The 17,646-nt window shown below is 54.4% G+C and overlaps 1 protein-coding gene across 5 annotated transcripts in view; it reads left to right on the forward strand.

Annotated features, from left to right (window-relative positions):
- The window catches only part of SHANK2 (SH3 and multiple ankyrin repeat domains 2), a 480,960-nt gene that overhangs the window by 317,884 nt on the left and 145,430 nt on the right, over window positions 1–17,646 (forward strand). For all 5 annotated transcript variants that reach the window (XM_025451799.3, XM_035701273.2, XM_049096284.1 and 2 more), the window contains 2 exons: window positions 12,130–12,212; window positions 13,836–13,960. In XM_025451799.3, coding sequence (XP_025307584.1) covers window positions 12,130–12,212; window positions 13,836–13,960 — 208 coding nt within the window. The remainder of the gene's footprint in view (window positions 1–12,129; window positions 12,213–13,835; window positions 13,961–17,646) is intronic.

Here is a 17,646-nt window from a genome sequence, read left to right on the forward strand (position 1 = left end):
AGCTCTCCCAGAAGTGGTGGCTGCTGAAGTGGGCTTTGACAGATGAATAGGAGTTTGGCACATAGCACGCATCCAGAGTGTGTTCCAGGTCGAAGTACAGTCTGAGCCCAAGAGCAGCACCCCTCTGCCATGCCCCAGAAGACCACCTCATCTGGCAGATGGCCCCTTAGTGGAAATGGGAATTGGAAAGTATGGCACTTACCTAACTAAACACACTGTTTGGTGACACACGTGTTCCTGCACTGACTCTTCGATGCTGGGCCTCCTTACCTTTGGCTCTGCTCGAAAGGACGGGCGTGTTTCTTTGTGTTTCAGGAAGGATTCTCCCTGGGATCTTTCTGAATCTTTCTAGGGCATCTGGTAGATGACCTCATTTCTAAAAAGTGTTTTCCTTGGGTCTTTTCTGAAGCTCAGATGTTGTGTCAAACTAGGTACCCGTGTGCAGCAATGCAAGTATTGCTTGTGTAGGAGGATTAAGACATTTCCTCGCTTTTATGATACGCGGTTGCAGGGGAGTTATTTTGAGGCACTCACATAACACATATTAGTGTCAAGTGTCTTTAGAACACCAGGAACGTGACTTTAGAGCCTGTGGCCCAAGGACCAAACCCGGCCCACTGCCTCTTGGCGTCAATAAAGTTTTATTGGAACACAGCCCCACACATTCATTTACATACTGTAAATGTAATGGCTGCGGCAGAGCCACAAGTAACGCAGAGTAAGGAGCTGCAGCAGGACCCACATAGCCCGCAAAGCTTGAAATATTTACTCTCTGGCCCTTTACAGAAAGAGTTTGACAACCCCTGATCTAAAATGTTTGCAGCCCCCTTTTGAAGGACTTCACCAGGTGCCCCACATGAAAATGTGTCTACTTCATGCTCTGAGCAACTTTCAGAACTGCCCGTTTGGTGAAGGCGACCTCTTGTACAGCATTAGCACCAGGAACAGAAACTATATTCTGTGGGAAGAGGCTGGCGATCAAGGGGTGGGCGGTCACAATGGCCAGACCCTACCCTCCAGCTGGGGCCTGGCCAGGGTTTCTCATGACCTCTCACCTTAGAGGACGGTGCCATCGGTGGGCTAGGTGGGCTCTGTGGGGTTTCAGGGTGAGCCCCCAAGACCTGTACCCAGCCGCATCCGGCCCCCTCTCCAAAGCCAGGAGCACCAGGTGATGCCTGCGTGCAGTCTGGCTCTCACGAAAGGACACAGCTTCCAGTGTTACAGCTTGAACCACAGCTGCTGCTCCCTGAGAGACTGGGGAACGGTCTGCCCCACTACCCACTCAGCGTGGTCTTCCTGGGTGAGTTTCAAGACCAACAGATGGGGGAGGCCTAGCCTCTCGCTGCTATTACTGCAGGAAGAAAAGTCACAGACAGCCCCTTTCCACACTCCTAGCAAAATGTCAAGCAGTTATACTGTTCCTCTGATTTTTTGCTTTTTTTTTTTTTTTTTTTTTTTTTTAAAGAAGATTCAGTTCAATGGAGGCCTGGGTAGCTCAGTGGTTGAGCATCTGCCTTTGGCTCAGGGTATGATCCCGGGGTCCTGGGATCGAGTCCCATATTGGGCTCCCCATAAGGAGCCTGCTTCTCCCTCTGCCTGTATCTCTGCTTCTCTCTGTGTGTGTCTCATGAATAAGTAAATAAAATCTTTTTTTAAAAAGAGAGAATATTCAGTTCAGGATCAAAGGCAAAGGTTTACAAGTTGGACCTGCCACTGGCTGAGCCATATGGCCCTGGGCAGACCTTCCCCACAGGCTTCATAGACTATCCAACATGAATGACCCCACCAGCCTGGAGGGCCAGGAGGATGGCAGGTGGAAGCCATGGGAGAAGATTTCGTGGTGCTGTGGGTGCCGTGCCTTTCTGCACTCAGTGACCCTTCTTCCTGCCTTGCCCAGGTCCAGCCCAGTTTTAAAACTTGAGAGGCCCCCTGTGTCCTGTGCAGCCCATCTGCATTGCAGATCATATGTGAGAGTCCCTGGTTCAGGCTTCATCCTGAGTCAGTAAGCATCAGTCAAGAACCTACTGGAATGTTCCAATTTTCCATCTTACAGACAGGAAAACCCAAGCCCAGTGTGGGTGAGTCCTGTCCAAGGTCCCACTTCCAACTCTGGCCAGAGCCAACACTACAAAGTGGGCCTTCTCCAGCTAAAAGCTCCATGAGCAGACCAGGGCCTGCTCTAGAGACGCTCAGATGCTACTGGGAGACTCAGACAGTAAGCAAATGTGCAAACAAATCATAAATTCAAATACAGTGAGGAACTGGAAGAAAATAAAGCAGAAGAAAGGGCTGAGAATTGGGACATGGAGGGCATCTCTGAGCAGCAGCAGAGGCCCCTCTGCATCAGTGAGCTCAGGGACTGGCTCATGCAGACCTGCAGCAGCATCCTGGGAGAGCCCAGGCAGTGCAAGGGCACTGTGGTAGCTGAGGTTGGCCTGCTGGAGGAAGAGAAGACAGCCCTTGGCTGGAGCAAGTCGAATGAGGAGATGGGGCTTGGGTCAGCTCACAGAGGGTCTCAGCCATGGTGGGGAGCTTGGATTTTCATCCCCAGTTCTAATGGGAAGCTGTGGTATTTTGACTGGCAGATGTGATCCGATTTAATATTTTTATAATAAAGGGTGAATTCAGGAGAGACTCTTCAGCAACCTTTTGTGGTCCTCAGATGAAAAGTGACGGGGCCTCCTAAGTGGGGGAGGCTGTGGATAGATGTGCGGATGCTGGCTCTGTCTCGGGACTCCAGCTGAGGGCACTTGCAGGCCGGCTGGGGAGAGGATGGAGGGCGCCAGGAAGACGCCTCCCTTTGGGGCTACCCCTTGGTGTTCCGCGTCCCGTTGGCACAAGTACCGAGGTTTTCTCCTCTGTTCCTGGAGCTGGGAACACCGTTTCCCACGGCGCCTTGAGGGCCCCTCCTGTGACCCTTTTTGAGCCGTGGCTCACAATGGGAGCACCCCAGGGGCTCCTGCTAACTCCGAAAGCAGAGCGGGGTGCCAGGGCGTCGGTCCCTCGTGGGCCTCCCTTCTGCTTACGGCTCCGGCATCAGGTCCAGGTGCACAGGAGACTGAGCAGACAGTACTTCCTGCTTTGCCCACACAGGCACGTCCTGCTGTACATAAGTGCAGGTGCAGGACGTTCCGTCAAGTGGCAGGAAACACTGGGGCACCCGACCGATGTCACCAGGGGGTGCTTTGCCTGGGGCCGCACTGCAGATACTCGGTGTCCACGCTACTTATTCACAGCGGCAGCCGAGTCTTCCAACCCCGCCGCGCCCTGCTCCGGGGACCTCTCCAAACCTCTGCCCACACCCTGTGAGGTCCTGCAGCCGCGCTGGAGCTCTGTATCCTGTGGGTGAGGGTTTTTGGTGAGGCTGGGGGTCCCCCCCACCCCGAGCCTTTCCTGCTCCAAGGCGGCTGTCTTCCCTTTCAGACCTCACATCCTTTGCTCTCCGCGGGGAGCGATGCTCGCCTCCCGTCGGGATTTCGAACGCATCCCGGCCGTGTCTTTGTCTCCTCCACCAGCCACCGCTGGCAGGTAACACGCCTGGTAGTACTTAGGAAATGCTTTTGCGTGATTTATTACAAAGTAATGAGACAATTTAATTTGAATCAAGTTCTTTGCACATTATTGCTTCTATTAGGAAAACCGTGTATTGCTTATCACGTTAGCGATGAGGAGGAGCACCGGGCAGGGTGTTGTCACAATTGCCCACCCGAGACGCGGATCCACCTGTAAGAGCGCGCCTCTGCTGAGTGGGCGAGCGGGCTCCGGGGGCCAGAGCCCGCATCCTCACCGGTGCGCCATGAGATGACGCTGCCGCCCTGCCCGGGAGCAAGGTGGGCTCCCCCGAGCCAGGAGCGGCGTCATTTGTGAATGAATTGCCCACACCCCGACTTCCTGCACAGCTTGTGCCTCCGAACACCAAGATGGCAGTGAACGCAGGGCTGCATCTCGCCGGGGACGAGGGTGGGGAGGGGGGCAGGAGGGCCACACCGATCGATCACCCAGTACTTCCCGACCAGGAAGCAGGAAGCAGGATACGGGGAGTGGCGGTGTGTGTAGACAGGGCTGGGAGGCTCCAGCTCAGCAGCCAGTGACAGATGACACAGGGGAACCCTCCCCCTCCCTGCTTGCTCGCGGCTGCCAGGCTTCCCAAGGATGAGGCCGGGCCCTGCCCTGGCCGCCCGTGGAGTGGCCCTCTGTGCCGCCCTACAGCCAGCACCGCCGCAGCGATCTGGGCCGCCTGCCCACGCCTGGCATCTCTGCCCAGCTGGGACACCTGTTGAGGCCACCGGCACCCCCCTCAGAGAAGCCTCGTCCTTCCTGATTGGCAGAGCCCGGAAATTTCTAGGACAGCCGCTGTCATTCCCGATCCCTGGAGGTCCCTCTTTCTAATAGTGTCCCAGTTCCTGCCTGCGTTCGCCTGTCACCGGAATGCGTTCACCAGGAGAGTGACCGAGACGAGGCTTCTCTCAGGCTTGCGTTTTGCTGCCCTGGGGAGGGTGGAGACCCCCCCCCACACACACACACACACACACCTCTTCTTAGGATAAACGCACCAGCCTCCCTAATGGGAGTCCTCCAAGGAGGGGCCCCCAGGCTCCGCCGCCCCCGCCCCCAGCGACCCCCACCCAGACCCACCCCTGTATGCACGGCCCATGTTCCATGGACCTCGCCAGGGAAAAGCTCTGCAATGATCTGGGGAATTTTGCCTTTGAACCCATGTGCCTGTGAGTAGCTCCCTGCGAGAATTCCCCCGAGGCTCCTGCGAGTTCTTGCCCTTGGCCGCGTACCCAAAAATTCTTTCAAGCTGAGAAGATCCGACTTGCCCTTGGTTTTGTGCATACAATGATATGTTTGTGGATACAAAATTTAGTGAGTAATGAGGCTGACCCCACGTTAGATTTCAGAGACAATTAAGCATAGACCAGTTTGCATGTGGCTGTTTGCTCTTCAGATTTCACAGCCCGGGGATTTTGTTTTTCAGGTCACAGGCATGTCTCTGGGACCCCACAAAGCTTTGAGGCCACTGGGGGCTGGGTTGTAGAGCCTGATGGCCTCGATGTCCCCACTGCCTCCCACCTCCCCCCACCCCCCACCCCAGCAGTTCTACAACCCCAAAGGGGGTCAACCTGTCGGATTCAAGGCACCTCCCTGCGTCTGCGCGTGTGCCTCTCCTGCTGACTCTGGGCATAGCACCCTCCCCATGTTGGTGCCTCATCTGGCATCTGGCTCGTGCCACGGTGCCAGGCATCTTGTCCACCTGTGTACCACCTTACCTTCACACTGGTGGCTTGGGACAGTTGTCACCAGCAGCAGCAGACATTGTGTGAATTGTTTCCATGGAACGTGGTTGTTGGACAAGTTCCTGCCACGTGTGCGAGTCAACCCTGGGTCGTTGAGTGAGATTCCAGCCTGGCTAGTGGAAGCAGGTGCAACTGTTGTGTTCTGTCATCTTAGTCTGCTTGGGTGACTCGGAGCAGGGATGTCCTGGGCCTGCACCCCAGCCTCTTACCTCCCAGCTGCATCCCCTAGACCTTGCCCTGGGTGTGCACCCAGCTGAGACCAGGGCCCTGTGTGATCGGCCCCTCTGGCTTCTCTGATATGCCTCAGAACCTTTATCTTGTGGTTCCACCTCCTTCTGGAATGTTCTCCTCTTGCTCTTACCTCTCCAGCCTCCTGATCCTTTCACTCATGCTCCTGCATCAGCCCTCCTCCTACAGGAAGCCCCCCAGCCCCCTTCTGGTTCTCACAGCACCATATCCAGCACTCGTGTGACTCTCGGAATAGTACTTGGCTTTCCACTTGCCCGGTGTAAGCTTTTCCCAAGGTTCCTGTATCAAATGACCATGGGCTGAGAATACAAAAGTGTGTTATTCCCAGTTCTGGAGGCTTGAGGTCTGAGCACAAGGTGTCAGCAGGGCTGCGTCCCTCCAAGAGCTCCAGGAAGGGTCCTTCCCCAGCTCTTCCAGCTTCCACTGTTTGCTGGAAATCCATGGTGTGCATTGGTGTACAGCCCCGTCCCTCTAGTCTCTGCCTCTGTCTTCACCTGGCTTCTCTGACCCAGGTGCCTCTATGCCCCCAAATCTCCTTCTCTTTTCTCAGATGAGGACCAGTCGTTGGTTTTAGGGCCCTCACTAAATCCAGGGTGCTATCATCTTGAGATCCTTAACTAAACACATCTGCAAAGGCCCTGTTTCCAAACAAGGGCACATGCCCAGGTCCAGGGAGTTACAACTTGAGCTCATCTTCGGTGGGGCCACCATTCAACACACCACACCTGACAACTCCATCAGGGCCAGACTGGGCCTGGTTTGATCTCTGCAAAGTGCCAAGTAACTAGTCCATTCTCTGGCACTCAGTAGGTATTCAGTGTGCTATGGCTGCATTAATGTGCTAACGAACATAGCTTAGCCACTGGTCCCAGCCGCCCCTGAACTTCAGCCCTACACCAAAACCCAGTCCCAGTGGAGCAAGGGAGAGATGCAGCTATTTGACTTGATGGTCCCATCCTAGTCCAGATCTGGAGAGCTCCAGGTGAAGCCATCTAGTCTACCCCAACAGTCCTTGTGTTCAAGGTTAAAATGCCCACTATGATCCTTCCCATGTGAGACAGGGCAGACAGAGCCAACCCAGGGCCCTGCATGCTCACACATCTCTGTCACTCCAGGCTCCTCTTCCTGTGGCTCTATGTGTATACCTCCTCCAGGATCAGGCCCCGCTGCCACGGGAGCTTGTTCAGAACTAACGAATCCTAAATGCCAATGGTCATCACTGGCACCTGCTACCTCCTAGACCAGCTAAACAGCAGCCTTCCCTGTAGGCCCATTGTGGGACCTTGCTGGGAGAAAGGGGACCTTGGGCCTTAGTTAAAAGCCACTTGATGCCTGGACACCTATGGTGCTGTGAGGCAGGGCCAGGAGTGTGTTCAGGCCTGCCAGTGGGATGGGGTCTCTGGGGCCCTCTGTGCGAGCCCTGATTTCCATGATCCTCTTGTCTCGTTCCAAGTGCACTGAGTAAACCCTTTACTGTGGTGTGCATTGGGACTGTTGGGTGAATGGGAACATGGAAACCTCAACCATGTGGCTTCCGGGAGAGTTTCAACACAAAGCCATCTCCCAGTGTTGATGTGGTTCTGTATGGACACCTCTCACATTCTCTGAGAAAGCCAATGGCCTGTATTCCATCTTTGCATGCACTTAGGAAAAGTTGCCTGACCCTTCAAGGCACTTTACTTCCACCTCTGCCAAAATAACCATCATAAATATAGGGTTCTATGATGGCCATCATGTGACTAGTATCCTCTGTGGTTGCACTGTGTACAATCTGCACAGCTGTACGGGTGGGGCTAGGTGCCTGCCCCCTTTGCCTTCCACAGCTCCTGCTACAGGAAACTGGCAAAGAAGGGTACATTTTGTGTTCATTGAAGAGCCTTCCCACCCTACTCAGAAAACGCATTTGAAGACAGCACAGCTAGATTACGTTTTTTTGGTTTAGCCAACACACCCAAGTAGAATCTTACCAAGAACAGACACTGTGCCACTTAGGGAGCATCAGAGAGGAACAAGGCATTGATGTTTGCTCCCAAGGGCTGCATAGTTGATGGGTTAGTGGGTGAGAAGAAGGACCAGGCTTGGGCCAGGCTCAAAGGCATCCTTGAGGAGAGAATGTGTGACATTGACCATCATCGGGAGGGTTTAGGACGGCTTCCGCCCCGTGCGGGAGCCTGTGAGTTAAGGAGTGTTGGGGAGGGCATGGCAGGCAGAGGGGACACAGAGCATAAGGCAGTGAGGTGTGAAGGGTCTGTGTGTGAGTGCTTGGTGAGAGACATGATATATCTCAATGATAGAGCGTTTCAGGAGTGAAAACGAGCCAGGGGCCCCTGCAGGAAGGCAGGGCAGTGACTGTGGTCCAGGCCAGGGGGCAGATGCAAAGCAGGGGTGCAGTGTAGTCAGCAGGGCTGGGCTGCTGGTTTCACCAGACCGTGTCCCCAGGCCCAGGTGGTGTTGGCCTCTGGGTCCACACCAAGGTCGGCCGCCTGGGGCCCTCGTGGGCGCTGGGGCAGTGTCCCCGTGAAGGCAGCTGCCAGTACGTTTGGGGTGCATCTGGGGAGCAGGTCTGCTGATGCACGGCCAGGCCGGCCAGAGGAGGCCGGGTGGCCTCTGTTTTCTGGGGCTTCGGCACAGCTCCCGAGGCATCTTGCACAGGCCCCATCTGCATACCGCAGCTTCCGCATGTGGCCACAGCCATCATCCTGAGGCAGCTTTTAGATTCATAAACCAGGATAAGGAGCCCTCTGAGAGTTTCTCATCTCCAGGCAGGTTCCTCCTTAGGACCCGGGGGTGGAAATGCCCAGTCTGATTCGTGGGGGTAGAGGGAACGCTGTATGGTTGTGCCATTCAGAGGAAACTAGACGTGAACTGTTCTAAGGGAACGATGCTTCCATTCAGAGCTCCCACTGCTTTTCACGGTTTGCTACAAAGACTGTACACTTCTAGCAGCCTGGGACTTCCCTTCCACTTGCATCTCGGGCTTCCTGGGCGCTCCACCACGCCGAGCTGCTCCTGCCCTCTGGGTGCGACCCAGGATCCAGGGATTGTCCCAATTGGAGGCTTATTCACTCAAGACTCTTCAATGTTCCTTTGCCCACCTGCACTGACGCACCCAAGATCCACCCCTATCTTGTGTTCACACCCGTTCTGCGGCAGCCTACAGACGTGATGGGTGTGTGGCCCTTGGCTGGGTACTGTGGGTGTCGGCCGTCCAGGACCCAAATCTCCTGGGGGATTGAGGCGCCATAACAGGGGCCTTATCTCAGTGGCTCCTCAAAATGCCTATGAGTCAAATATTACTGCCACCACTTTGTAGGCGGGACAGGCTCTGAGCCGCTAAGCTGGTAAATGCCTGGGTTGGGATTCAAACCCGGGTCTGTCTGTGAATAAAAATAAGACAGGGTCACGATGAGCAGGAGCTGGGGGCTATTTAGATCCTGAAGTAAAGCAGGACAGAAGTGATAGGAGTCCTTCATATCAGAGACTAAAGGGGTTTAATGCTTGCTCAGCAAGCAGGACAGAGCCACATGTTTTAGGGGCAAGACGGTTGCGGCCATAAGTGGGAGTCAGAAAGTTCATTGAATGAGGAATCGCTGAGAAGACTCCGAGGGCTCGGAGAGGGGCTCCGTCTTTAGGCCCGGAGGGGGTCCCTGGGAGGAGGAGGGGTCGGCACACGCAACAGTGACCCTGCTCAGGAGGGTTGTGTTACCAACACATGCTGCACCCCTGGGCCACGGCGGGTTATTTCATTAACTCTTTCTCAGCCCACAGGGCATGTTTTGCTCTTAATCCCATTTTGCAGAGCAGGACACTGAAGCTGTGAAGCTCAGAGTGACCTGAGCCAGAGCATAGCTGGGGCTTGAGCTGAGTTGTGTATGATACCAGTGCTGCCCCTCACCCACCACAGCAGACCGTCCCTGTGCGGTCACTGGGGTAGCCAACAAGTGTTGCACTGGCCCTAACAAGGTCCCCCATCGTGGGGTGAGGGGGGACGGCTGTGAGGCACACATAGCCCGAGGCAGCATTTGGTCCTGCCGGCAGAGTTGGCCCACAGTAGGGCCGCCGCCTGAACTGCAAGACAGGTTCGCCTCAGAGCTGGGCAGAGGCAGGCGTCGAGGGCCACCTGTGTCCCCAGGGGAGGTATGGCTGAGGACTCGCAGGGCCGGCACCGTCTTTCCCGGGCTTCTGGGGGCTGCTTGCCAGCAGTTCCTCATGCAGAGGGAAGTGTAGGGCCAATGCGGTGGCTTAGCGGCCCGGGCCTTGGTGAGCCTTTCCCTGGAGAAGCGGGTCACAGAGCTTGCACCTGCCTGGCGCCTGAGGTAGCCACCGGGCCACATTGAGGAGCTCAGCGAGAAGTGAGGTGGGTGGGAAGGCAGGACATGTCTGTGCCTTGGTTGGGGGACACCAGGGAGACAGAAGGGCAGCCGGGCCTGGCAGAGAGTCTGCTTACCACGGAGCCTGCACCCGTGCCCGGTTCTCCTGCCTTGACTCCTGTGGTTTCCTGGGTCCTAGCTAAGCCCCAGCCTGCTGCCATATCTGATGGCAACTGATGGCTCCCTAGGGTCCCCCGGGCACCCCCACCCCCCGCACCATCGTGGGTATTGCCCATCTGACCTCACAGTTACCCTGGGAGGCCCATGGCTTCTTCTCATTGCCTTGTAACATGAGGGCAAAGTTCAGAGGCTTAGGGAGCCCCATCATCTATGAAAGGCCAGGCCAGCCGTGTGACCCTGCCCATGGGCTCCCAGGGCCCTGGACTCCCGGCTCTGCATCAGCTGGGCTTCAGGGGCTGAGCCAGGGGGCTCATAGTCACGGCCCTGCTCCCAAAGCTGAGGTTCTCTGTGCCCAGGGTAGGAGGCAGAGCAAGAGCACAGGAACAGAACCCCTCCTCTAGTATGAGACCCTAGGCCAGTCATCCTGAGTTGCGTGGTCTGTCTGTCAGTGTGAAAGTAAGTGTCTGCAGGATACCAGCCCTTTTTTGGAAGGCAGGGTCACCCTGGCAAGTTCTGTTGCAGGCTTGTCCGATGCAAGGGCAGGAGCTCGGGAGTGGCTCGGGACATGTGTGCATTCTCCAGCTGTGTCCCTCAGCCCCTCTGAAGTTCCCCTGCCTCATCTATGCAACGGGAAGCTCTCGGCAGCCCATCACTCCTCCGACCAAGCACTCCTACCCCCCGGGCCACCTGATCTGGGTTGGCCGAGCTGCTCCCAGTGGTCTGCATGCTAGGGCCCCTGCTTCCTGCCGGCCCTGAATCCAGTGCCGGACAAAGCTGACCTTCACTTGTCTGTGACTCCGAGCCTGTCAGCACGCTGCTCCCACTGTTTGCCGTCTTCCCCTCAGAGATAGGGGCCTGCTGGATTCTTCAGGACCTCTGGCATGCAGCCCTTCCATGGCCAGCCCCTTAGGACCCTGGAGAAAGCCTCTCCATGTTGCCTCCGCCCCTCCTCCTTCCCTGCACTGTGGGCCTAGCCTTGCAGCTGCCGACTTACTTCCGGGGCAGCAGAGTCCTGGGGGGAATGCAGCCCCTGGAAGGTGGAGCGGAGGGGGGACCACTGTTTAGCCCAGGCTGTGTGGCCCACCAGGAAGTTCACTTCCGTCCCGCGCCCCCGGGCGCTGCCGGGGGTGGACAATCATGTGGCTAAGTGCCCTTACTGTAAATGATGGGAGGCTTTGGCAGCTGAAGCAAAGTTGAAGCTTTCGGGTTTCTTTCCTTTAAAAAAAAAAAAAATGCCGTGCCAAGAGGCAGGCGGTGTGGCTTTAGGTCGTCTCTCAAAGGAGGAAGCCCATGAGCCCTGTTCTCCCCATCCCCACAACTCATCGTCCCCTAAAGGAGGCCATGCCATCAGTGGCTTCAGTGTCGCTGGAGTGACCTGCCTCCTCCCGCTAGGAGCCCCCACCCATCGGCAGCGCCCCGGCCGCCCCCTCCGCCAGCCTGCGGTTTCTCTGTGCGGGATGACGCCGAGCAGCTGCCGCCGTGGCATTGTGGGCTCCTTGGTGATTGTGGGGACACCACATTCATTTGGACCGAGAGGGAGGGGTCGCTGCGTCTCGGCACCGGCTCGTGCGGAGAGCAAATAGAATTTGATTTTTGAAAACCCCTTCAGGAAGAAGAAGAAGAAAAAAAAAAAAAACCTGCTGCCTCATTTCTCCTCTGGCTGATTTCAGCTCCCCTGGAAGATGCATCGGCCTGGACGCCCTAGCGCCGCTGCCCTCGCTGCCTCCGGGCCACTTACTTTCTTTGCCTTTGGGTGCCCGGAGCCAGCCCGCGCTGCCATGGCTCGGCGGCCTCCCCACCATGCCTGACTCCTTCCTCCCGCTCGCTCGGCTCCGCTCCGGCTCTGCCTCTGCCTCTGCCTGCCCCCCCTCCGAGCCCCATTGTGCCGTGCCCGCCTATCCCGTTAGCCGGCCCCCCAGCTGCCTCCGCTCCTCCTGCGCCCTGTGCCGCTCAGTTTCCTCCATGCTGCCTGGATCCGGCGAGCTGGGTGATTAATTGGCTATGATGATGAACGTCCCCGGCGGAGGATCAGCCACGGTGATGATGACGGGTTACAATAATGGTCGCTATCCCCGGAATTCTCTCTACAGTGACTGCATCATCGAGGAGAAGACGGTGGTCCTGCAGAAGAAGGACAATGAGGGTTTTGGATTCGTGCTCCGAGGGGCAAAAGGTAAGAGCAGCTGCTCCCAGCCTGGGTGCATTCCCATGTTGTGTGAGTGTGTGAGTGTGTGAGTGTGTGTGTGTGTGTGTGTGCACGCCGTATGAAAATTCTCCCCGGCTCAGAAAGAAGCCTTCTTCCTGGGGGCACTTGGTTGCTAGACAACCGTGTTCTTTAACATTCTCCCTTACTCAGAAAACATCGGGGCTTCCTTTAGGAATATTTTCAATTTTCTGTGCACAATATTGCTCTGAACGAGCTCTTGCTTGCTCGCCCTCCCTCCTTCCCTCCCCCCACCCTTTTAAGGAAAAAAAAAAATCATGGGTTTAATCTTATATTTTGTGGTTTCATTCAGCCCAACGGTGGCTGGATTTGGTGCTCCTGGGCTCAGATATCCAAAATTACCCAGCGCTGAGTTTCGGATATCTAGAAACTGCCCCATTCTGGGAGTGGGCTTCAGCTCCAAGTGCGGCAGGCGTCTGTGTGTGCCCGCCCCTAAGGTGACTTTGCAAAGGAAATGTGGCAAGATGGTCCCCCTCTGTCGTGGACTGAACCGTCAGCATACACGCCATGTGGCCTGGGGTGGGGGGCTCTGGGATGCATTCCATGGCAGGGTACCCCCCACTAGCCCTTCACATGGGGGCTTCCCTTTCAAAAGAAAACAAAATGGCATCAGCTCCCCGTGAGAGGAGACATCTGTCCACCGCGTGTGTGGGTAAGCCATGTGGAAGTTTCATCTGAGAGCCTCTGGGCTGCGCCAGGGTCCAGCACCTGTTCTGGGAAAGGCCTCCTTCCCCGGGTGGCAGCCCCACACGCCCAAAGCTCTGGCTGCCCAGAAGCAGCCTGTCCAGAGAGTGAAAGAAAAGACGAATCCGTGTCCCCGTGTGTGAGTGTGTGTGTGTGTGTGTGTGTGTGTGTGTGTGTCCATGACTGAGTGATATTGTGTCCCCTCTCCCTGCTGGGGTCATCTTCATCTTCCCACCCACCCACCCACCCCCGGCCGCTCATAACTACCCAGGGAAGTCCATCTCTTGCCCTGGAATTTTGCTCAGCAGCTCTGTGGGGCCCAGAAACCAAGGCTCACTCTGCTGAGGAGCAGGGGCCCAGCCTTCCCGTGGGTGCTGGCCGCAGAGTGGTCACAGAGAGCCAGGCTCCCTGTAGAAAGAATTCATAAGCAGTTTCCAAATCCACAGCCACCCACTGGGTCAGCATTATGATCCGTCCAGGCTCCAACTTGAATTCCCTTGGTTGCGAGTCTACGTAGATATAAATTTGGCAAATGGTTTGGTGTGGTGTTTCTGTAGCTCTGTGTGGTTATGGGGGGGAACTTTTCCATTTTTAGAACTGAAAATGTTTAGTCACTGATGCTTTTAAAGAAAATGACAGGCATGTACATATAGACATGTACAGCAGGGCACATTGTTCAGTGTTTTCAACAGAAAGGCCAAGAGATGTGGTGGCACCAAAATGCAGTTCGCTTCGTTGCTCAAGTTGGTGTTGACCCATGACTGTGAGTGTCAAGGCCTTCCAGTGGGGGACATGCACACCCCTTTCTCTCAGGCTCCCCTGAGGGGCCAGGGCTGTCAACCTGAAACATCACCCAGGCTTGTACTGAGGCATTCCTTGTCTTCCCAGCGGATACACCCATTGAAGAATTCACGCCAACGCCGGCGTTCCCAGCCCTGCAGTACCTGGAGTCCGTGGATGAAGGAGGGGTGGCATGGCAAGCCGGACTGAGGACTGGAGACTTCCTGATTGAGGTAGGGACACAGGTGTTTGTATCTTTCTGCTTGGGGAGAGCGCCGGCTCTCTTAGGATTGGGGCCCATGGTGTTGGCAGCATGGCCATTGGGCCAGATCTAGAAGTACTTGTAGAGACTGCCGTGGACTCATGTTGACTGGTTATTTTCTGGTCCATCCATTGTGGATGCCATTTCCTGTGGACCTGTGTGTTTGAACTGTCTTTAAGGCCTTGGCTATAACTCTGGAGGGTGGAAATGTTTGTGGAAGTTGGCCATTGGTCTTGAAGGAGAAGATAGAAGGAAGATACACATGGTTGCTATGATGTTGGGGATGCTCATGGATCTATGTATGCTCCAGTTGTAGCTGTATGAATACACACCACGAGGGCCTATTGCCCATTCTTGTGCCCTAAGGGCAGGATGGGGAGTGCTGTGCTGTGGCTCTTGCGTGCCTGAGGTCTGTAACTTTAGTGGCTGAGAGATCGTTGATTTCAAGTTGCAGCAACTAGCCTGTCAGATGATGGCCTTCAAAGACCAGGGAGCATGAGCAAGAGGGGTAGCTGCCACAAAAAGGAAATTTTTAAATTCAGATGCTTGGACAACAAGCTTTTGCTAGTAGGTAAAAGGAGGGAACATTCTCTTCATTTAAAGAGTCTCACTAGACAAGAGTGCCTATGGTTTGAGGGCTCTTGCTGGAGCTAGCACCTTGCTGTGTGTGAGGTGTCCGAGTTGCCAGTACATCTGAGCTCCTTGCCTTTTGCGGGTTTAGGTGTTACTTTCAATCTTGTTGTGCAAAGGAATGTGTTACTCTTTCGAAATATAAAGAATAAAAGAGTATGTTGTACCTTGGGAAAATTATTTCTAAGGGGTTGGGTTCACTTCAGTGGCCCTCCTTGGGAGTTCACATTTCTTGAAAAACCATTCCTCGGCGCTAACCCTGACCCCTGTCTCATCCACACTGGAAATCCACATGCAAGTGGAAGGGGTGGATACCAGGCCTGGTATCCTGACACCAGGTGGCCTGACACCAGGCCAGCCAGACACTTGCTTGTTGTACAAGGGAGACCCAGACCATGGCGAGATGGCCACTAAGAGCAGTTCTCCTCATTATGCCTGAGCTTTCTGGGGTGCTTCCAAGCTCAGGTTTGCTCCTGATCTCTTTAGTACTTCTCAAAGCTGGTGAACTGAAGGAAGTCCAGAAGGAAAGATTCTGTGGAGGAGAGAGAGCCAAGGAAAATGGAGAAGGTGCTTTACCTTCTTCCAGGTATCTTGGGTTGGTCTCATTTTATTTGCTGAAAGATGAATTTAAATTATTGTTGACCAATCAGAACCTAGCTTGGATGAGACCTTGGGTGCATATCGAGAATGGTGGAGACCGGATCCTGCTGTGCTCTCATGGGTTAACTCGATTTGTAACCTCACAAAAATGCAGAGACTGGTTGAATCATCTTCTGTAGGATGTAGTTGTGATGTAAGTCTCCTCACCGTGTGTGTGTGTGTGTGTGTGTGCGCGCGCGCGTGTGCATGTGCGTGTGTGTGTGTGTGTGTGTGTGACAAAGAGACCCGGAAACAGAGGCTCCAATAGGTTGACACAGCCAGTGCTGGTTCTTGGTTTTAAATAATAAATGAAGGCTGCAGATACAAGCGTGTGCCCCGTTGTTAGGCTCATTGGACTGCTTCCTTGATAAACTAGTCAATAAAGGAAACGTGGGAGCGCCTCAGAGCATGTGCAGGGCCCATCCCTTTCAGGGTAAAGCAGAGCTGCACCTGGTTGGCCGACGCATCTGCAGCGTGTGCCTAGCCTGGGCAGAGAAGGCAAGCCACCTGGTCAGATTGAAGCCTCCGTGGAAGTTGGGGCATGAAGGGTTTCTGCACTTCTGTTGTCAAAGCCCTTCCTTGGACATTCTTTTAACCTCTGATAAGGACATATATTTGCCATTTTGAAATAGGTTTATATTCTAGATAATCTCTGAATTCCAAGATTCTAGGAATGACTGGCCCTGTGGTGCATTAATGTTTGTTGGTGTTATTATGTCACAAGGACCTGAAGGAGGAGTAAGCCCTCCACAGCACCAGGGCCTACTCACTGAGGGTCATATGCTAATGGAAGACCAGGGGGTCTTACTGAGGGTCATATGCTAATGGGAGACCAGGGGGTCTTACTGAGGGTCACAGAGCTAATGGGAGACCAGGGGGTCTTACTGAGGGTCATATGCTAATGGGAGACCAGGGGGTCTTACTGAGGGTCATATGCTAGTGGGGTTCCAGGGGGTCTTACTGAGGGTCATATGCTAATGGAAGACCAGGGGGTCTTACTGAGGGTCATATGCTAGTGGGGTTCCAGGGGGTCTTACTAAGAGTCATATGCTAATAGGGGGACCAAGAGGTCTTACTGAGGGTCATATGCTAATGGAGGACCAAGGGGTCTTACTAAGGGTCATATGCTAATGGAGGGACCAGGAGGCTTAATGAGGGTCATATGTTAATGGGAGACCAGGAGATCTTACTGAGGGTCATATGCTAATGGGGTCCAGAGGGTCTTCTGAGGATCATATGCTAATGGAAGACCAGGGTAGGGGTCCAGAGGGTCTTCTGAGGGTCATATGCTAATGGAAGACCAGGGTAGGGGTCTAGAGGGTTTTCTGAGGGTCATATGCTAATGGAAGACCAGGGGATCTTACTAAGGGTCATATGCTAATGGTGGGGGGGAACTGGAGGGTCTTTGAGGGTCATATGGTAATGGAAGGATCAGGGGGCTGAACTCTTGGAAACTTGCCCCCACCCAGTGCATTTCAACCTACTCATGGGACTCAGAAAGTCTCCTTTAGGTGGTGGATTAAAAAGACTGAGAATATCCATTGAGGTGTTTTCCTAGCCACTGGATTTCACCCCTGGAATGGTAAAATCACTTAAAGCCTTATAGGTACGAGCGTTTTCCAACAGTTTTCTACACTTTCCATTGAAAGGCTTCAACCTTGGAGGGATCATTCTAAATGAATTCATATGTCTCAGGTGAATCTTGATTTTGGCCAGAAGCCCTTCCTAGAGTCAATAGGGTTTCTGAGCCTTGGTGATGCTCAGGGTCCCACGTGCGAGGATTGCGAGTGGGGGCAAATTGTCCTTCTTGCCCCATATTCCCCTGGGTCAGCTTCTTTATCTCTCTGCTCTTGGAAGGGAACTCATGGCATGTCAGTTGTTTATATTCTCTTTAAAAACACATGCCGCAGTTTGAATGTGGAGACCAAGGGGCAACTTTTGATAGGAATGTTCCCTCTTCAAAGTCCCAGGCATCTGCAGAACTTCCTTCTTCCTTCTTGGACTCGGTCATCTTGCTGGCATCACCAGTGCCTGTCATGAAGAGTTTCCTATTGTGTGTGCTTTTCTTGGGTGATTATCCTCCAGAATTTATGTCCCTCCTTCCTTAGCATTTGGGAGGAATTTGCTCCATTGTCACTGGGACTGTTTCTTTGCTGACCATGCCCTCCACCCTTCTGCCAAAAAGCAAAAGCTTCAAGTAGAGTTCCATGTAAAAGGCCATCATGAAACCAAGCAATACAGTGAGATATATGGGTCCTAGTGTGCCAGTGGGTTGCCAGGCAAATTCATTTTGGAAGTAGAGAAGGAGGAATATGGGCCCCACTGAGGGGGCATTTGAATGTGGGGGATCCATAGACTATGTGTATTTATCACTTTCAGATCAGCTTG

Source organism: Canis lupus, chromosome 18 (genome assembly GCF_003254725.2).
Source record: "Canis lupus dingo isolate Sandy chromosome 18, ASM325472v2, whole genome shotgun sequence".
Lineage (NCBI taxonomy): Eukaryota > Metazoa > Chordata > Mammalia > Carnivora > Canidae > Canis > Canis lupus.